At 40.6% G+C, this 17,585-nt stretch overlaps 1 protein-coding gene and 1 long non-coding RNA gene across 5 annotated transcripts in view; one reads left to right on the top strand and one right to left on the bottom strand.

The window, feature by feature from the left end:
- The window catches only part of EP300 (EP300 lysine acetyltransferase), a 64,420-nt gene that overhangs the window by 6,328 nt on the left and 40,507 nt on the right, over nt 1-17,585 (bottom strand). For 2 of the 4 annotated variants that reach the window (XM_086403012.1, XM_086403014.1), the window contains 14 exons: nt 15,850-16,029; nt 15,503-15,647; nt 13,519-13,637; nt 11,533-11,772; nt 11,027-11,115; nt 9,140-9,220; nt 7,201-7,257; nt 6,523-6,600; nt 4,736-4,803; nt 3,966-4,116; nt 3,703-3,849; nt 2,984-3,097; nt 2,108-2,273; nt 1,075-1,239 (listed from right to left, as the gene is read on the bottom strand). In XM_086403012.1, coding sequence (XP_086259138.1) covers nt 1,075-1,239; nt 2,108-2,273; nt 2,984-3,097; nt 3,703-3,849; nt 3,966-4,116; nt 4,736-4,803; nt 6,523-6,600; nt 7,201-7,257; nt 9,140-9,220; nt 11,027-11,115; nt 11,533-11,772; nt 13,519-13,637; nt 15,503-15,647; nt 15,850-16,029 — 1,800 coding nt within the window. Of the gene's footprint in view, nt 1-1,074; nt 1,240-2,107; nt 2,274-2,983; nt 3,098-3,702; nt 3,850-3,965; nt 4,117-4,735; nt 4,804-6,522; nt 6,601-7,200; nt 7,258-9,139; nt 9,251-11,026; nt 11,116-11,532; nt 11,773-13,518; nt 13,638-15,502; nt 15,648-15,849; nt 16,030-17,585 lie in introns of all 4 variants that reach the window. The other 2 variants (XM_086403010.1, XM_086403013.1) reach the window with 1 other exon arrangement.
- Nucleotides 157-17,558, top strand: LOC147373139 (uncharacterized). Its single transcript, XR_015164543.1, has 3 exons — nt 157-264; nt 7,986-8,169; nt 14,659-17,558. It is a non-coding gene; the product is annotated as an uncharacterized LOC147373139 (long non-coding RNA).

Genomic DNA, 17,585 nt, shown 5'->3' with positions numbered 1-17,585 from the left:
AGTTTCTAATGGAGGAACAGATCATAACCTTCTAACAGCTGCTTTCTCTTCATTGCTCCTCTCTTTTTAAAGCTGTTGTTTACAGTAAACTAAGGTTTACTAATGTTTTTGCATTAATTTTCTCTCACTGAAAAATCTCTCTTCTATCTTTTCATTAGGCAACAGCAGCCTTAGCTCCTTGGCCAGCGGAAGCTGCGGACCGGGAGACACGTCAGGTGGAGCCAGGCCATACCAAATCTGAGGATGGAGAGGAGTGAGCAACAGGTAGTGAAGTGTACATGGGAGCAGGGAGCCAAAGGCCCTGGCTCTATTTCCTTCGACTCACTTTCTAAAATTTCATGGACCTACTATTAAAAAAAAAAGAAAACCCTTGAAAAACATTCAATCGAGGAATCTAAACTGCAGGCTGTAAAGAGTTCTTAGACTAAGGGTGACTTCAGTAGTTCAGGCTCAGCAAGGGCAACCAAAACATACTGCAGGGAAATAAATGACAAGGAAAAACTCCTCAGGTGACCTGCTATAAGGCAACTTCTGTTGGGGGGACTGGTAAACTCTGGCCCAGATCTGTTTTTTGTACGGCTAAGAATGATAGTTTTTATATTTAAATGGTTGTTTAAAGAAGAAAAAAAGAATGTGCTAGAGACAATATAAGGCCTGAAACATTCAGACTTTTGCAGAAACAGTTTATCAACCTCGTGTTCTAGACAGGTAATGTTCTGTTCTCCAGGGTTTCCATTACTAGAAATCTAAGATTCCATTTAAAAATGAGCTCTGGTGCAATGGCACCCCACTCTAGTGTTCTTGCCTGGAGAATCCCAGGGACGGGGGAGCCTGGTAGGCTGCCGTCTATGGGGTCGCACAGAGTCAGACATGACTGAAGTAACTTAGCAGTAGCAGCTGGTGCAAAAAGGGCTTAAAATCTCTAAACTAGAACCATAGTAACTTATCTATACCAATATTCCCCGCCTGCCCAATTTATACAGCTGGAGCTTCAGGGCCCGGTGAAAGCCTCAGCTCACGTCTGGGTCATATGAGCGGAGGCAGAGGCGGAAAAGGGAAACGCAGAGCGCTCACATCTGTGCTCTCGTTGCTGGTGTTCTCCTCCCGCTTCCGCTCCTCCTCCTCCTGTTCCAGTTCCTTAATGCTCTCTTCCAGGACGTTGGGCCAGAAATCACCCTCAAAGTAAGGCAATTCCTTCGCACTTGTCAATCGATCTTCAGTAGCTTGTTTTAAAATGTCCTGTGAAAATATCCAAGAACAAATAGCAATGTCTATTTTTTTGGGGGGGAAAAAAGTGTTTATTATATAGCAGCAGAGTCACAGCTAATGGATTCAAGAAATGCAAAGAACCAGATTTGTCTTCTGGAAGACAGCAGGGATTTTGTGCAAGACAGCAGGGATTTTGTGCCCAAGCCTGGTGCCTGGGGAGACAGTGTCACCAACAGGGAAAGGTCTGGTCTGAAGTCAGTATTTCTGGCTTCCTCTTTCCTCTACCCTTGAGGACGGGGAGATCATCTGCCTCTATGTAACCAAGTGACAGATGCCTCTGTCGGGAACAAAGGCAGAGGCAGCAGCACTCACACCCATGCCTCCAGCACTTCTGAGACAGAATGCGGCGTGATGGGAGGCGCGCTGGCCTTGCAAAAATCCTAGAAATATTGGCAGTTTCTACTGAGAAGTATGTTCAGAAAAATCCCAGTTACAGATACCGGAAACCATATAGCTAAGAACGATTTTCTGGGCTGCTTATTAGGACAATACCAGTTCATGGAGAAGGAAATGGCAACCACTCCAGATTCTTGCCTGGAGAATCCCAGGGACAGGGGAGCCTGGTGGGCTGCCATCTATGGGGTCGAATAGAGTCGGACACAACTGAAGCGACTTAGCAGCAGCAGCAGCTCATGTTTTCCCTCCCCATAAGTAAAAACAGGTAAAAAATTTAACAGTTCAAGTTTCTTATTATGAGACATCTTACAGTCACAAATGGTTGTTTTAAATTACATGGAAGAATGAGAAGAAACACAAGATTTTTGTTAAGGTAGTAAAACAAGCCGAATACAGAGCAGCAGGACTAGTCGAGCAACGGTGCTGCCATCCCTGTCCTGACCTTATAATCATGGACGATTCGCTCGGACACAGCTTTGTCGAGCATCTTTTTGTACCACTCCTGCAGTCGCTTGGGCTTGGGTATCTTCTGGTCAGGGGGGTGGCAATGGAAGATGTAGTCGTCTCCTTCACTTGGCGGACACGCCCAAATATGCCCTGTTGTGTATCTAACAACACAAACAGAAGGAATATTGAAGAGAAAGATCATCCATTCTAGAAAGAATGCTACACTTTAAACCACAAAGAGGAATCAGTACAGAAACTAACGATTCTCCAAGATAACATGAAGTGTGTGATCTACGCCAGAACTAGGCATAACCCTGGATCAAAAAAATCCCCAATTTCCATTTAAAGATCAAACAAAAGCTACAATGCAAAGGAAAGTCAATCCATGTCAGCAAGAGAGTTAAATGAAATGCAAACCATCAGGAGGAATAACCTGCAAGGTGAGGTGCTAAACATTCTCAAGCATATATATACCTTGAAGGTAAGGAACCACTACGAAGGAGTTTTGTATCTTCAGACCTTAGTGTGATTTTGGTTTTGATACTTAGAGGTGTGAAAGGACCAAGTGCAGTTTAAAGTTCTGGCTCTTCAAATCAAACTGTATCAAACGGCTTAATTGAACAAAACAAAGTAATTTGGGGTGGGTGCAACTAGCATCACAATACCCATTTCTTTCCCATGGCAAAGCCAACAATTTCAAAGGGTCTCTAAATTATAGTTCTGCCAGATGAAAACCAAAGTAGAGGAGAAAAAACCAAAGTTACATATTTGCATGTACTGTATCTCACCAAAATACCACAGTGGTGATCAGTTTAAAACTAATCAGCTTAAACAAGTTGTTTTTAAAACTAGCATTTGTTTTTATGCTTACCCTAATTTCTTGACATATTCCAAATATCCAATTAGGATTTCATGATAGACCGCAGTCCTCAAGCATTTAGGACGGAAGAAGTGAACACTATCGAGGTATGATATGTATACTCTCCTGTATCAAATGAGAAAGAAGCCAGGTCAAGTTGCATAATGAGTTTCTGACGATGTGGCTAAAGACATCTCTCTTCTCTGTGCCCTTGGCTCGCCTTGTCATTTTTAATGTTTATCACACAATATTACAGTTATTTAGGTAAATGACTAGATCATGAGCTCATCAGGGAGTTTTGTGGGTCTGTGGCCCTATTACCATCTCAGCACCTAGAGGGCCTGAGATACAGCATAATTAGTCACTACTGAGCAGTCCAAATACATTCTGGCAGACTCTTATTCTGGCCTTTATACTATGTGGAGAATTCTACACCATATTCTACTTCATTTGTAGTAGAATCTCAAGAAGGTACTAGACACAACCTAGATTTAAGTGCATTTTCTGAAAAGTCATATTTTAGGCTGCCATTCATATCTCTTTCCCTGTTGTTATGAATATGGAAGAGCAGTATTTTCTATTTTTTTTTATTTCACTTCTGTACTACACACTTGAGAACTTGCATTTCCAAAAGAAGCACATCAAACATTTTCTTTTCCACTATGCTTGTTCACCTTATTGTAATTTCAAACTTCCACACAAATTACAAAGTAACCACAGGAAAGTCCTACCTCTGGTTGGGCGGAGGGCAGTCAGAGCCATACTCTTGAACGTGCATACCAAAGAAGCACAAGTCAACACCATCGATCTCTTCGAAGGCAAAGAGCGCTTTGGTTCGATATGGAAAGGATTCTGCCATCTCTCCACTATCTACAAATCTATACAATTCATAGTGGAGGGAAGAAGTACAACATTTCATTCAGATTAGAATCATCAACAGTAACTATGTGTGAGCAATTGTGGATCCACAGAGAAGGGGGAAATAACTACATACCTTGCTTTCATGCCTGGTTTGACTTCCACAGTTTTGTCAGAAGCATGAACTACTCGAACAGTGACCTCTCCTGACTCAGGGTGATTTTGTCGCCTCAGAAACTCATTCACACGATTCTCCAGAAATGTCCCAAGCCTGGTAGATGGCAGTCCTAGGAATTTACAAGTTGCAAGTTCAGGAGAAACCAAGGTGCACATTTATTACTATCAGTCAAATTTCAATACCATATCTCATTTCTGCCTTTTCAATACTAGCAAGATTATCACTGACTCAATGGCCATCAATTTGAGCAAACTCTGGGAGACAGTGGAGTACAGGGGAGCCTGGCGTGCTGCAGTTCAAGGGGTTGCAAAGAGATGGACTCAACAACAACACCACCAAACAGCAAAAAACTGCACAGGCATCTATCTCCAGAACTAAAACTACTGCCACCCCCAGCCAACTGAAAAGATCACACAGGACTAAATGCAGACCCTACACAAAACTGAGGGAATCACTCACGGGATGGCAATTCTGGCCTCTATCAGGAAATGTGTTGGAACAAGAAAAATACATCTGCTCTTTTTCACACATTATTAGGTGTAAGTAACTTCACACCAAAAAGGATACTACAGTTCAACTTCAAGTACATCATGGAAAACTTATTTGTTGTTTAGTTTGGTTAAATATCTAAAATAATGTTGAAACAAAACAATTCATTATGGATGTTAATTTTTAACTATGTTTCAAGCAAAGTTTTCCCAAAATTTACGTGTAAGAAAGGAACTTACTTTTAGCAGAAAACTTATTTTCTTTTCTAGTTCGTGCAGTCTTCTTTAAACAACCATCACAGACAAATCTAAAATGTAAACCAAGACTTTGTTTAAACAACTTAGAGAAGCATTTCAAATAACGCACTCTACAGAATCTATCTTATGTATGCATAAAGTTGAAAATAAAAAAACAACCTGGGAGAAATACAACCAATATACAAAGAGCTTTCAGAAAACATTAAGAGAAAAAAGATAAATAGGTAGAAGATATGAAGAGCGTATAAACTAGCTTACATGTGCAAAGATGGTGAAGATCACAGATTAAAGCAGAAATTTTTGTTTTTTGGCCAATCACATTAGCAAAAGTGTGTATGTTACAGGTGGGAATATAAAAAGGGACATTTTGAAAGCAGCATGAATAGATTTTATATGTACATTCTCTTTGTTCCTGAAATTACATAAGGATGTGTGCATAAGTAGAATTTTCAGAAAAACGACACCACAAAAGTACTCGTCAACCAGCTGGCTGACCTTCAGTTGCAAGGATCACTGCAAGTCTCGTGATCCTCACATCCTCTGTAATTAAGGAGAGAAACCTATCTAAAGACAAGCCTTTAGAAATCTACTACTATTTTCCTTAGTTTTTTTTTTTCTGAAAATTTTGTTATTTAGCCTCCTTTTCCCCCATAAACTCTAAACTAGCATCAGGTTAGTCCAGGAAAAAAGCAGAGGAGAGAGTAGAGCTCCCATCTTGATGAGAGTCACTTAATGCACAGACATCCCCTCCCCAACCCTTCCCTTGAAGGGAGCTGGGAGCAGCCTCATTCCTGGAGAGCAAGAGGCAGCCGTGGCAGTAAACACTTGGCAGTGTCACAGTGGACAAAAATCCACGTATTTCCGTGAGAGGCACTGATGATAGGCAGCCTGGGGAGATACGTGGAGAATACTCAAGAAACAAGAGGCCCAAGTGTATCTAGCTCACTGAAGTCTGTATCTCATCATTTTCATGCATCTCTGCCTTGCAGGGGGGAACACCCATGTTACCTGTTATCCAACTGCCCAAAAGACTTTAAATAATCCAGACTAACCAGGGCCACCATTCAGTATACAATCTCACTTTAATGTTCTCTCGGAGGCAGAAACAAAGTCGTCGTTTTGGCGTTCTCTGTTATTGACATCATCTAGTCTGTCTACTGCAATATTAGCAACATTCAAAATCTGTCAAGTTTAGTTGACACAACTAACACTTTAAGGGCTTTCCTGTGGCTCAGTCAGGAAAGTCTACCTGCAATGTGGGAGAGTTGTGCTCTGTCCCTGGGTTGGGAAGATATCCTGGAGAAGCAAACAGCAACCCACTCCAGTATCCTTGCCTGGAAAATCCCATGGACACGGGAGCCTAGTGGGCTACAGTCCATGGGGTCACAGAGAGCTGGACGTGAGCGAGTAACCAACACTTAGTTGTGTCTAACACTTCCTTTCTAGTTTCTAGGTGCTACAGATTTCTGTTACCTCTACTGATGAATCCTCTATGTTTACTTTTGATGCGCAATGACCACCAAAGAATTTAGAAACTGTGAACCAGCAGAGAGAAATGTTTATACATGGACTGACCGATGCAATAAGACAAGGACTGTTCTGGATTCCAGGTTCATTACTGTTTCAAAACTGAATTTTAATGACCTTTTCCCAATCCAGAGAATAATTCTAAGAGGAATTAATTTTGACGATAAAATACAATCATTGCAAAGATGACAAAAACTTGCTAAAGTTCGCAACAAAGTCTGGGGAAAATACTGATGCCTCACCCCGATGGCCAGATGATCTCGTGATGGAGGACACAGATCTGATGCATCTTTCTCCCACACTCTGTACACTCAACAAACCTGCAAAGGCAAAACGTCGAGTTAAATCCAAAACTTGAACCAAATGAAAACTGCCGGTATTTCTCGTTTTCTGACAATTCAAAAGATGGCCAAGATCATGTCCAAAGAATTGAAGTAATAGTGTTTTTAAAAGCTCTTTAGTGTAACAGAGCGAATCTCAAACACAGTTAAATTCAGTCATTTTATGGAGTAAAAAGTGATAGAAAAAATGACTGCTGCTTAAACCTCCGAGTCTGACACCATCCTGTCCATTCCAGGAATGTCTAGTACCAGTACATCTCTGTACCTCTGAAAGGTGTCACAATAAAGGAGGCGATTACGAAACGGTTGGAACACACAGAGGACAAAGTTGGAATAACGGCACTGAGCAGAGGTAGCCTGGTGCTTCACATGAGCCTCGAAAGCACCAAAACACTAGGGAGGGTTAATGAAATGCAAATGTAAACCATAACCTCAATTTTTTACATTTCTACCTTTCCTGCTAGATGCAGGTTACAGATTTAGCCCAAGAATAATAGCATCACCACACTGGCTGCACAAACCAAGAGAATGACAGGAAGAAGGACAATGAAAGTGTACTACTCAAGGGGAACTACTTACAGTTCAGGATCCAGAGTGTCATTTTTTCTCTTTGAAAATTGTTCTTTATTTATTGTACTAAGGAAAGAAAAGGATACAATAAGAAAAAGCAACACAAGAAGATTAGCAAGTTGACTATTGTTCTAATAACCAAATGACAAAAACCCCACCCTGTAAGGAGATTATTTAAATCTAAGACTATATCAAGGATACAAGTAGTACATTCTAAGCTCCCACAAAACACACGTTTACATGCCTATGTTTTGGGAAATGACTTTACAGTAAATCTGTTCCCACTAACAGGACAACCCAATAAGACCTAAAAATGAATTTGTACTTTTTTCCTTTTAAAATCTTGCCTACTACTCTTAGTGTTATGTATTTATACCTTTGAATAGTTTAATGTTTCTAGACAGCTCAGTCTAGCAGTATGAAAGACAGTGCGTATAGAGGGAGCTAAACCACTATTGGAAAAAAAAAAAGGCATTTTTTAGGACAGTCCAATCAAGCAACTTTTTATATTAATAAAAAATTTCAGCATTAAGAATACATAGTTCAGGTTACTGATGGGATTAGTCAAAAAAGAAAAAAAAAAAAAAAAAAGGGTTCATTAAAAATTTTTCACATGGCCTCCTATCCTGAAATCTAGCCTACTACTCTGCTCATAGTCTCACAAACACAGGAGGCCACCTACAACAAACTTAAAAAAATTTTAAAGTTTTTAAAGTTAGGGACCTAACTTTGACTACTGTGATTCTTCCTCATAAAAATGAAGCGATTTCCCCATTGAAACTGTTTTCTCCTAGTTACAGACTCCAGATTCATCGCTACGTGCCCTAAGATATTGCTACCCAAAGTGAGTTTGGAAGACTATCAGCCTGGATGGACCTGGGAACTTGTCAGTAACGCACACTCTCAGGCTCACTGCCAACTGCAGAACTGGAAGAGGGATTCCTACACACTTCAAAGTCAGAGACCTGCTGTCCTAAGGTACAAAACTTGTGGTAAGGATGCCTCCCTTTTTTGCATCAGGGAAACCTACCTAGACCTGACTTCCCTGGTTAGCCAAGAGTCAGAAAATCTCAAGGCTCAAGGGGACCCAAACCAGTACCAGACCCCACCATTTTATATGTCAGTGGTGACTGAAGGAAAAGTACAACTTCAAAATCCAATTTGAAGACACCAAGTTTTTCTCAGAAGCCCTGTTTTTACTAGTAACATAACAATTCTGAATTGCTATGGGAAATATTCTGAATTGCTTGTGTATTGTAGGTTAAATCAGAAGAGAAGCTGAAGAATATTTAAAGGACACCAAATAGTACTTTCTTCCTAAAACAGTTAAAATTTGACGGTTTGAATCTTAAGAGATTAGAGGCAGTTTAGGCAATGTTTAAAAAATTTTTTTGGCATTTACCGAACCACAAGAGCTTGTGGATTGCAGAAGTCCAACCAAGTCTCTTTAAAATAAGTCATTCTCACAACCTCCTAAATCCCTAATGATATTATGATACACATGATTCTAAGGATTTTGGTATTATTAACCTTTATGAGAAGGCTGTATGGTGGTTATTTGTTCAATTCTCCTCAAACTCAAAACAATTAACGATGAAGTTACCTTGCACTCCACACTTGCACTTTTTGGGAGAAGCTATTTCCTTGTAGAAGGAATCTATGACCATCCAGTACTGCTGTACCCCCCTAAATCAGTACCGAGAGAACTTATGCTGTGATCAAAATGTTCTCCATCTATGCTGACCAATATGGCAGTCACGAGCCACAAACGTCTACTGAGCAACCGAAATTAGACATTTTAAATCTTATTTATTTTAATTTCCATTTAAATAGCTACCTGTGGCTATACCATCCTGGACAACAAAATCCAAGACCACTTAGAAGCCTGAGCACGATCATCTGACAACAAACTGAAAAGACAGTACTTTCTAAAATAATAGTTACTTACGTTTGAGGTTGGGAAGGGTCATCCCCCAAAGAAACGCTCTCCCCTTGGATTTCATTGAAACACTTCTCACAGAAATGATACCTGTCGGCAAGAAGGCCATACTGGGGTGAACTGTTCCGTTCACACAACACAGCCCAAGCCAAGCAACGAAGCCACCAATCACAGCAGGCCAAGGAGGGGGACGGGAGCAGAGAGCAGGTCATCAACGGCGACAAGAACATTCAATGATGCAGATTTATGGGCACCACAGTTTGGGTTTTGGTTTTTGCAATCAAAGCCAAGTGCAGACAACGACAAGCATGAGGAGAAAAAAAAAAACACAAAACAAACGAAGAAATGAGGGATTGCAGGGCAACAAAAAACATAAAAGCAAGACAAGACAACACAAAGCAGAAAGCCAAGGCAAAGCACAGATTAGCATTAAATATCTCAATGGGATCACAAGTAGCAAATGATTACAGCAAATAAACAAGCCTCACACAGACCTATACCCTTTCATTTGAGTAATTAATGCTACTTGATACAAATAATCAAAGATAGGATAACCAAAAATCCACTATGAACACAGTACTAGGAAATAATCATCTAAAAACAATTTTGGTCTGAAAAAAACAAAAAACACCAATTTCTCTTTGATCCCAAGGAAACCACAGTGTACAATAAAAAGTCTGCACAAGCAGTTAAATACTGATTGTAGCCACCTAGTTTGAGAGGGAAATGAAAGGCAGTGGTATGTGCAGACACGTGATTACATATTCCTTGGTACAAAGACTGCAAGCGCTGTAGACTGGTGTTTAAAATCCAAAAATGGTATATAAACGCCAAGATGATAGCATGAGACTATAGCATGCCAGCTGTCACTTGCTTTTTTTGAATATAAGGTGCTAATAACAACTTGAGACCCATTTTTTCCTAGGTTTTCATGAATAAAAAACTGTGGATTCTTACCACTACAAAGCATTAGGAGAACACACCTAACTTTTTGTAAATAAAACAAAAAGTTTAAGTAACTTTTTCAAAGCTAGAAATACAGCTGTAGTGCACAAGTTCAGCAAAAAGCCATCACCATGGGGCTGCTTTATCAAAGTACTGACTGTCCAGCCATGCTCTTACACTGTCTTAGAGCCCCAAGTCAACACCCCATGCCAGGTACACTGCTGACTGATTTCACAAAATAAGAGACAAATCATGATTAATGAATGCAGTCTGTGTGACTACAGTCCTTACTTTAGCAGGAGAAAAGGCCGAAGTGTCTAACTTGTTAAAAGCACACTATCCACGGTCATGTGCATCTTGTAAGGAACAGGCCGGTACCGAGCTGTTTTTGGAGGTGCTCCTTTTGATGTACTTAATAGAGAAAAAAGCAAGTACCCTGGGATCCTCTGATTTTATATGCTCCAAGAAAAACTGAGGAATCCATTGCACACAAAAAGGGAATTATTTCCTAAAAGATACAGCTGGCTAACAAATTTCTGGTTAAAAGTTTTCTGGGTAGATTTGGGAATTTCACGGAGAGATAGACCAATTAGTTTGACAATTTTCTGTTTTGCCAGAGGCTGTGGTAAGCTATAAAAAGACAGTGGGAAAAGAATGTGGAGCCTGGGACATAATCCCATGAATGCTACCAACTCATAAAGTTGCTTGACTTCTTCATGCCTTGGGTTCCTGGCTTATAAAAATACGGGCCCAGACAACTGACCCAAGGCTCCTTTCTACTAGAAAATCATGCAATTTTGCAACGGCAGAATGCAAAGATCAGAACTTGTGCTGTACAGCTGTGTTCAAGCAAGCCACACACAAACCATGACTGTATGTGTGCTGGTCCATCCGCATGCACTCCCTGGACACGCGGACACTGTGACCTTGGTCCACACAGGTCAAGCTTACCTGTTCTGATAACTGTAGTAAGTGGCATCACGAGGGATTGTGCATAACTGTTTGCCATAGCAACAGAGTGTCTGTGGAGAGAACTCCAACTGCAAGAGAAACCATTTGGTGAATATGGTTTGAAGGGCAAGCTAAAATATTTACACTGGCAAATCAGAAAGAGAACTTAAGCCGTAGTCCTCATTATGTCTCTCACGATAGGCAATTTCAGATTCCAAGACAGTTCACCGAACTAAAACTACTCCAGTTTACTACTGTATTATTCCACCACTCTGAGGTAAGCTTAATAGCTGTTACTTCTCCACCAGTTGCCAAACAACTGAAGAGGGCACAAACAGCTCAGTGTGAATTGGCACGCACAGGGGAACTAGCACATGCCAGGCACAGTGCCCCGCAGGCAAAAATGACCAAGTCCCTAACTCAAGATGAACTTAAAACCTGATGATCCAAGGATTCTAACTGGTCAAGTTTTCACTGTAATTCTTATCTGTGCAAAAATTTCCTACCTTTCTGCCACAACAGTATCCAAGGCTTTGCATGACAGGGTCAATTTCTTGTTCGAAGACCTCAGACAGCTTGGAGCAGTATTTGTACACCCGTGATGTTTTCCGATTATATAACCAAGCATTGTTGAACATGAGCCAAATGTCATCCACATACTGCCAGGGCTCCTGATACTGTCCAGTGTCTAACTTCCTCTTGATGGTAGAAAGATCCATAGGGCTCTTCACAATATCAAAGTAATCCTAGAAGGACAAGTGACACCAAACAACATTACCAAAAACCTCAGTATATTCAAGGTCCACAGTATAACCATTTGACATTTTCTAGGCAATGCTGAATCTTTGATGTGTCTGTCCAAATAAATGACTGATGCCCATCACATCTTTATTTATTTAAAATATATTTTTGTTTATTTGGCTGCATCGGGTCTTAGTTGTGGCATGCGGGACCTGTCCTTGTGGCACATAGGCTCCCGAGTTGTATAATGTGGGCTCCAGAGCACTCAAGCCTGGTTGCGCCACAGCATGTGGGATTTTAGTTCCCCAACTGGGGACTGAACCCAAATCCCCTGCATTGCAAGGTTGATTCTTAAGTCACTGGACTACCAGGAAGTCCCCCAACACTTCCTTAAATCATCAGTCTATAGACATACTAAGCAGACAGGGGCAGAGAGAATAACAACTATTCTCGAGCTTCTTATTGTTCAGTTGCTCGGTTGTGTCTGACTCTTTGCGACTCCGTGGATTGCAGTACACCAGGCTCCTCTGTCCTTCACTATCTCCTGGAGTTTGCTCAAACTCATATCCATTGAGTCAGTGATGCTATCTAACCTTCCCATCTTCAGTCGCCCTGTTCTCCTTTTGCCTTCAATCCTAGACTTTCTAGTAGCAAGCTAATGGTCTATCGGAGCAATTCCACACACTTTGTTATAGTATGTGTGTGATCAACTTAAAAACCAAGAAGTCAAAGGCCCTTAGCATTTTAGTACTAGATGGGGCCTACAGATGAAACTAAGATCATCTATAAAAACAGAGGGGACATTTTGATATTTGGCAAAACTAATACAATTATGTAAAGTTTAAAAATAAAATAAAATTAAAAAAAAAAAAAAAACTTTGCTCTGAAACTTCACAGACCTGTACTCTAAAAAACAAAACAAAACAAAACAAAAAAACAGAGGGGAAAAAAACAAAAGATTCCAACCAATTTTTACCCCTTGAAGCACTCCAATGCCTTATCCAACACCACTTAAAATCCTCAAATGAAACTTGCCAGTAGTCTGGTGTATAAAGGCAACTTTAAAAGCAAAAAAAAAAAAGTAAAAGCAGATGAAGCTACTTTGGGTCTATCTTTTCTATCATGAAACTACTGCTGCTCAACTGATAAAAATAAAGCATATGAGCCAGCAGTCCCATTTTTAGATATATACCCAAGAGAAAAAAAAAGACACACACACACAAATTTGTACGTAAACATTCATAGGCATGCTATCTTCAACAGCCAAAAAGTATAAAAAACCCAAGTAACTACTGACTAATGAGTGGGCAGAGAGAACATATGTATATCCACACAAACACTGGTGGGCCATAAAGAATCAAGTACTGATTGTGCTACAATATAGACAAATTTTGAAAACTTTATGTTAAATGAAAAGAACCCTGTCACAAAGAGCCACATACTACAAGGCTCCATTTGATGAAATGTCCAGAAAAGACAAACCAGAGACTGAGAGCAGACCAACAGCTGGTTGGGAGTAGGGGGGCTGTGGGCAGGAAGGGAAGTGACTGCTTAGGGACACAGTTTCTTTTTTGGGATGATGAAAAATGATCCAAAACTGACTGTGGTGATAGTCGCACAGTTCTGTTAATACAAAAAACCATAAAATTGTACACTTAAATGGGCAGTTTGTATAATATGTGAATTCCATCTTTAAAAAAAAGCTGTTACCAGATTGTAAGAGAAATGAGAAGTAGCACCCACATACTTACAGGGATTCCTAGAAGCTGAGGGTCCACAGGCTGACGGAAGGGAAGGGATTCCGGATCCTGTCGGTAAAGTGCCTCCAGTGTTGACATCAGTGCCTGTCGTAACTCTTCAGGTTTGAAAACTGAAAAAGAGTATATTAGAAATTAGTTACCAACTAAGAGAAAGAGGAGAAAAAGTTCAAGTCGAAACTATAACATATACCTCAAGGGTCTTGAGGTATACACAAAATTCCCTACGTTGTCCCCATCAAAGATCACTAAGGGTGTTTCTATTTTCTGGTTCAGACAGATCCTTTAAAACACCCTGTCTAGTCATCTTTAAATACCCGTCATGACTCAGTTAAATTTCTTAGTCAGAAACTCACTTAGTCTTGACCAAGTAGCAAGAGAATCCTAAGTGCTCCAAAAATTTATGAAAAGACTTTGTCAGCATATTCCAAATGATACGATGGGCAGGGGATGCTGTCAAGCAAGAAGAGAAAGAAGCCCCCTCTTCACAATAGCAGAGTATAACAAGTCAGAAATTAGACCTGGTATTGTCTTATCACCAAAGGAATCAGAACCAATGAAGGCCAAGAGTCCTTCGTTAAAATGTTTGATGTTTTAGAGCTTCAGCAGTAGACATATTTACTGTTTCAATGGCAAATGTTAGTTTTAATTCTTAAAAAAAAAAAAAAAAACCTAAATTGTTATCACCAGAATGATGTATTCAATTATCAAATTATGTTCAAATGTGTTCTCAGTATGGTTCCCAAAAGTCAGGAAGATTTGCTGGTGTGCGCCAAATGGAATTAATTTACACTCCATTTAAGAAGCTGGCCATTCAGGGTCCATCACTGTGAGCAGAGACTTATTTCTTCTATTTACAAATTAATTTCATCTTCAAGATGGTATATCTGTCAGTACTTGAGTATTTTTTCACCACGTGGTGGGGGCTGCCATGAAAAATTCAAACAAATAGATGGGAGAAGCTTGTCTCTTAATATATTAATATTTTGCTATGTTCAAAATAAACAGAATTTGAGCAAATTTGTGAGATTAGCTGTTTTAAATATTAATTCCTAATAGTAAGACTGGGTCTGTTGCAGCCTACATCAAAATCACATCTCCATATATAAAACTTTATTTTTATTTATTTTTTAGCAGGATCTTAGTTCCCCAACAAGGGATCGAACTCCATATCTCCTGCAGTGGAAGCAAGGAGTCTTGACAGTGGACCACCAAGAAGTCCCAACAACCTTATTTTTAAATAATTTTTTAGCCCCATCATTTGAAGGTGCATTGTATTCATGGAACACTTTCATATATATCATCTCAGGAGCTAGCAGACCCCCTCTAAGGTAAGTCCTACCACCTGTGACACTGAAGGGGTCACTAGAGCCATAAGAAGTTCTAGTCCTAAACTAGCTAGTAAATTAACTTCCATGGGACCTGTTAAACACTTTCTGCTTAAGCAGACTTGCTTGCCTCATTACCATTCAGTAGCATGGTTCAGAGCAGAGACTCTGAATCAGCCTGCCTGGACTAAGAGAGCTGGGATAAGTTACTGGACCTTGCTGAGCCTCAGTTTTCCCGACTGTGAAACAGGGGTCAGGGACCTCACTCACAGAGGGGCTGTGTGGTTCTCAGACGAGACCAGAAAGCTTGTGGTACAGTGCCTGGTGCACAGCAGTTAACAAAGAAAACAAAGAATATTATTACTGCTGTTATTTCCTGCATTTTGATCCAGACTATTATTTAATAATTTCTGTCCTCTGAAAGAGTTCTGAGAAGTTGTTTGCCACCCAGCGACTGCTGGAAGCAAATACACTTAAAGGAAAGAAAATTCCTTCTCCAACATTAGTAATAATGAAGACCAGGCCCAGGGCGCCAAGCTTAATGAAATCACATGAGAGTTCAATTCCAAGGCCCAAGAAGCCCAATCTCGCTCTACTGAAGTCTTTAGTTTTCCCTCTGCCTCCACGAACCCAGAGACTAAGAAACTTACTCTTCTTCTTTGACTGTCCTGGGGCTGGAGATGACTGGGTCGCTGAAGTACTTGGCTGGTCTTCTTCCTCTTTTGTCTCAGTTTTTAATTCAGTGCCTCTCTCTTCGGTTTCTGTAGGTTCTACTTTACAGTCTTCTGCTTTAGTCTAGAAGGCAAGGTAGGAATTTTTGGTATTCCAAAGTCATGTAACTGAGTAGCAGTACCATCATTATCTTATTTACTCTCCCCTGTGAACGGAGCTCAAGACCCCTTCTCATACGGAAATCAGTAAAATGAGACCTAATTATCAGAGTCCTTTCCTGTAACACGTTCCTAACCCAAAAAGGTGGTAACTACCCTCCTCTCACCTCTGGAATATCCTCCGGCTGAGTATCTGCTGGTTCTGGTGCCTCCACTTCCATTTTAGGCTCCATTTTTACTTCCTGTGAAGGCTGCTTCTCAGGAATGGTCTGAGAATTCACTTCTGTGCTACTAGTGGATGGAGGGTTTGATACCTGCCCTTCGATGCTTACAGCTGGCTGGGAAAGCTGGGTAGAAAAGGGCGGGGGAGAGAAAAAAAAAAGTCCGTCTATTACAAAACCAGAGTTTAGGCTATATGACAAGATGGCAGCATAACCACCTATTTCTAAGCTAATGTCATTACACCCATTTATGGTGTTTTGGGGCTAGTAAAAAACTGCCTGCAATGCAGGAAACATATTAGATCCCTGGGTGGGGAAGATGCCCTGGAGGAGGAGGGTATAGCAACCCACTCCAGTATTCTTGCCTGGAGAATCCCTGTGGACAGAGGAGCTGGTGGGCCACAGTTCATAGGGTTGCAGAGAGTCAGACACGGCTGAAGTGATTTAGCACGCATGTACACCCATGGTGCTTTCACTTACTCTACCTAGTTGGCCCCCCTGAAGTAAATGTTGCTTAAGAAAAGGAGACTGAGGACTAACAAATATCGGTTGGCTGGTTGTAGTCATAAGAGTCAACAACTGTTTCTCCAGTACCATTCTGTGACAGTGCCTGGGAGGGAGGTTTCAGAAAGGACTGCCCCAGAGGAGCTCATGTTTATAGAAAAATGGAAAGAAAATAAGAATGACTGATGGGCAATCTTTTAGTTTTAACTCTCCTTAGAAAAAGTTTCATATGTCCAAGTTGGGAGAATATAATAAATACCCACCATGAGCAGCTGTTTTGAGTCATCACATTCTAATGGATAACTAACAATCTCTATTTTTCCTAAGTCTTCCAATAACATACCTCTTAATGGGAAGTCAGTATTTTCAGAATCTGTCCTACACAGAATAAAGATGCCTTTTTGCATCCTGCCTTTTCTTACATATCAGAGGCTAAGATGAACCAGTCACACATGAACAATGTATTAAGAAGTAGCGATGACTCACAGCACTTCTCAGTTTGCCAACAGGACAGAGAACTGAAGTGTTAGTATCAGCGATCATGTAGAAAGTTTGAACAGTGACACGCAGAGTTCTGTTAATAAGGATCAACTGTCAGGTGGACATCTGGATCTCTGCTACACAGGTAACACATCTTTTGCAAGGAGTGTTTCAGGCCCTTATGAAACACCTCATGAATTTTCTAACTTTGGCTAGTACCACAGACATTCATAAATCAGTGATTTTGTTCATTTGCTCTTGAGCACAGCAGTTCAGGCTGTTTGAAAAGACTCTTTAAATATCTGTAAAATTCACGTGTAGTATTAAATGTCTGGTAGCTCTTCTCCCCTTACATGCTTTCAAGCCTCTGAATACAACATGACCGCGGTCAACATAAGATCTAAACAAAATCTTTGAGGTCCTTCTATGTGAGGTATGACAGCAAAAGTCCGTAAACGTAAGAGGTTCCAGTCTGAGGAGGCGACAACGAGAGAAGAAATGACAGAAAACAGACATGGCAGAGGAAATTCCCCCGAGGTCCAGTGATACAGACTCGGCGCTTTCACTACCAAGGGCCCAGGTTGGATGCCTGCTCAGGGAACTAAGATCCTGCAAGCTCACCACCCCCACCCACCTCCCAGCTTAAAAAAATAAAAAAAAAAGAAACCGCATTGAAGTAGTGTAAAACTACAGCACAG

This window comes from Bos grunniens, chromosome 5 (assembly GCF_055505025.1).
Source record: "Bos grunniens cultivar Pamir isolate PY7600 chromosome 5, Bosgru_T2T1.0, whole genome shotgun sequence".
Classification (NCBI taxonomy): Eukaryota; Metazoa; Chordata; class Mammalia; order Artiodactyla; family Bovidae; genus Bos; species Bos grunniens.
The sequence above is the reverse complement of the archived record's forward strand: the minus strand, read 5'-3'. Positions and strand labels throughout refer to the sequence as shown.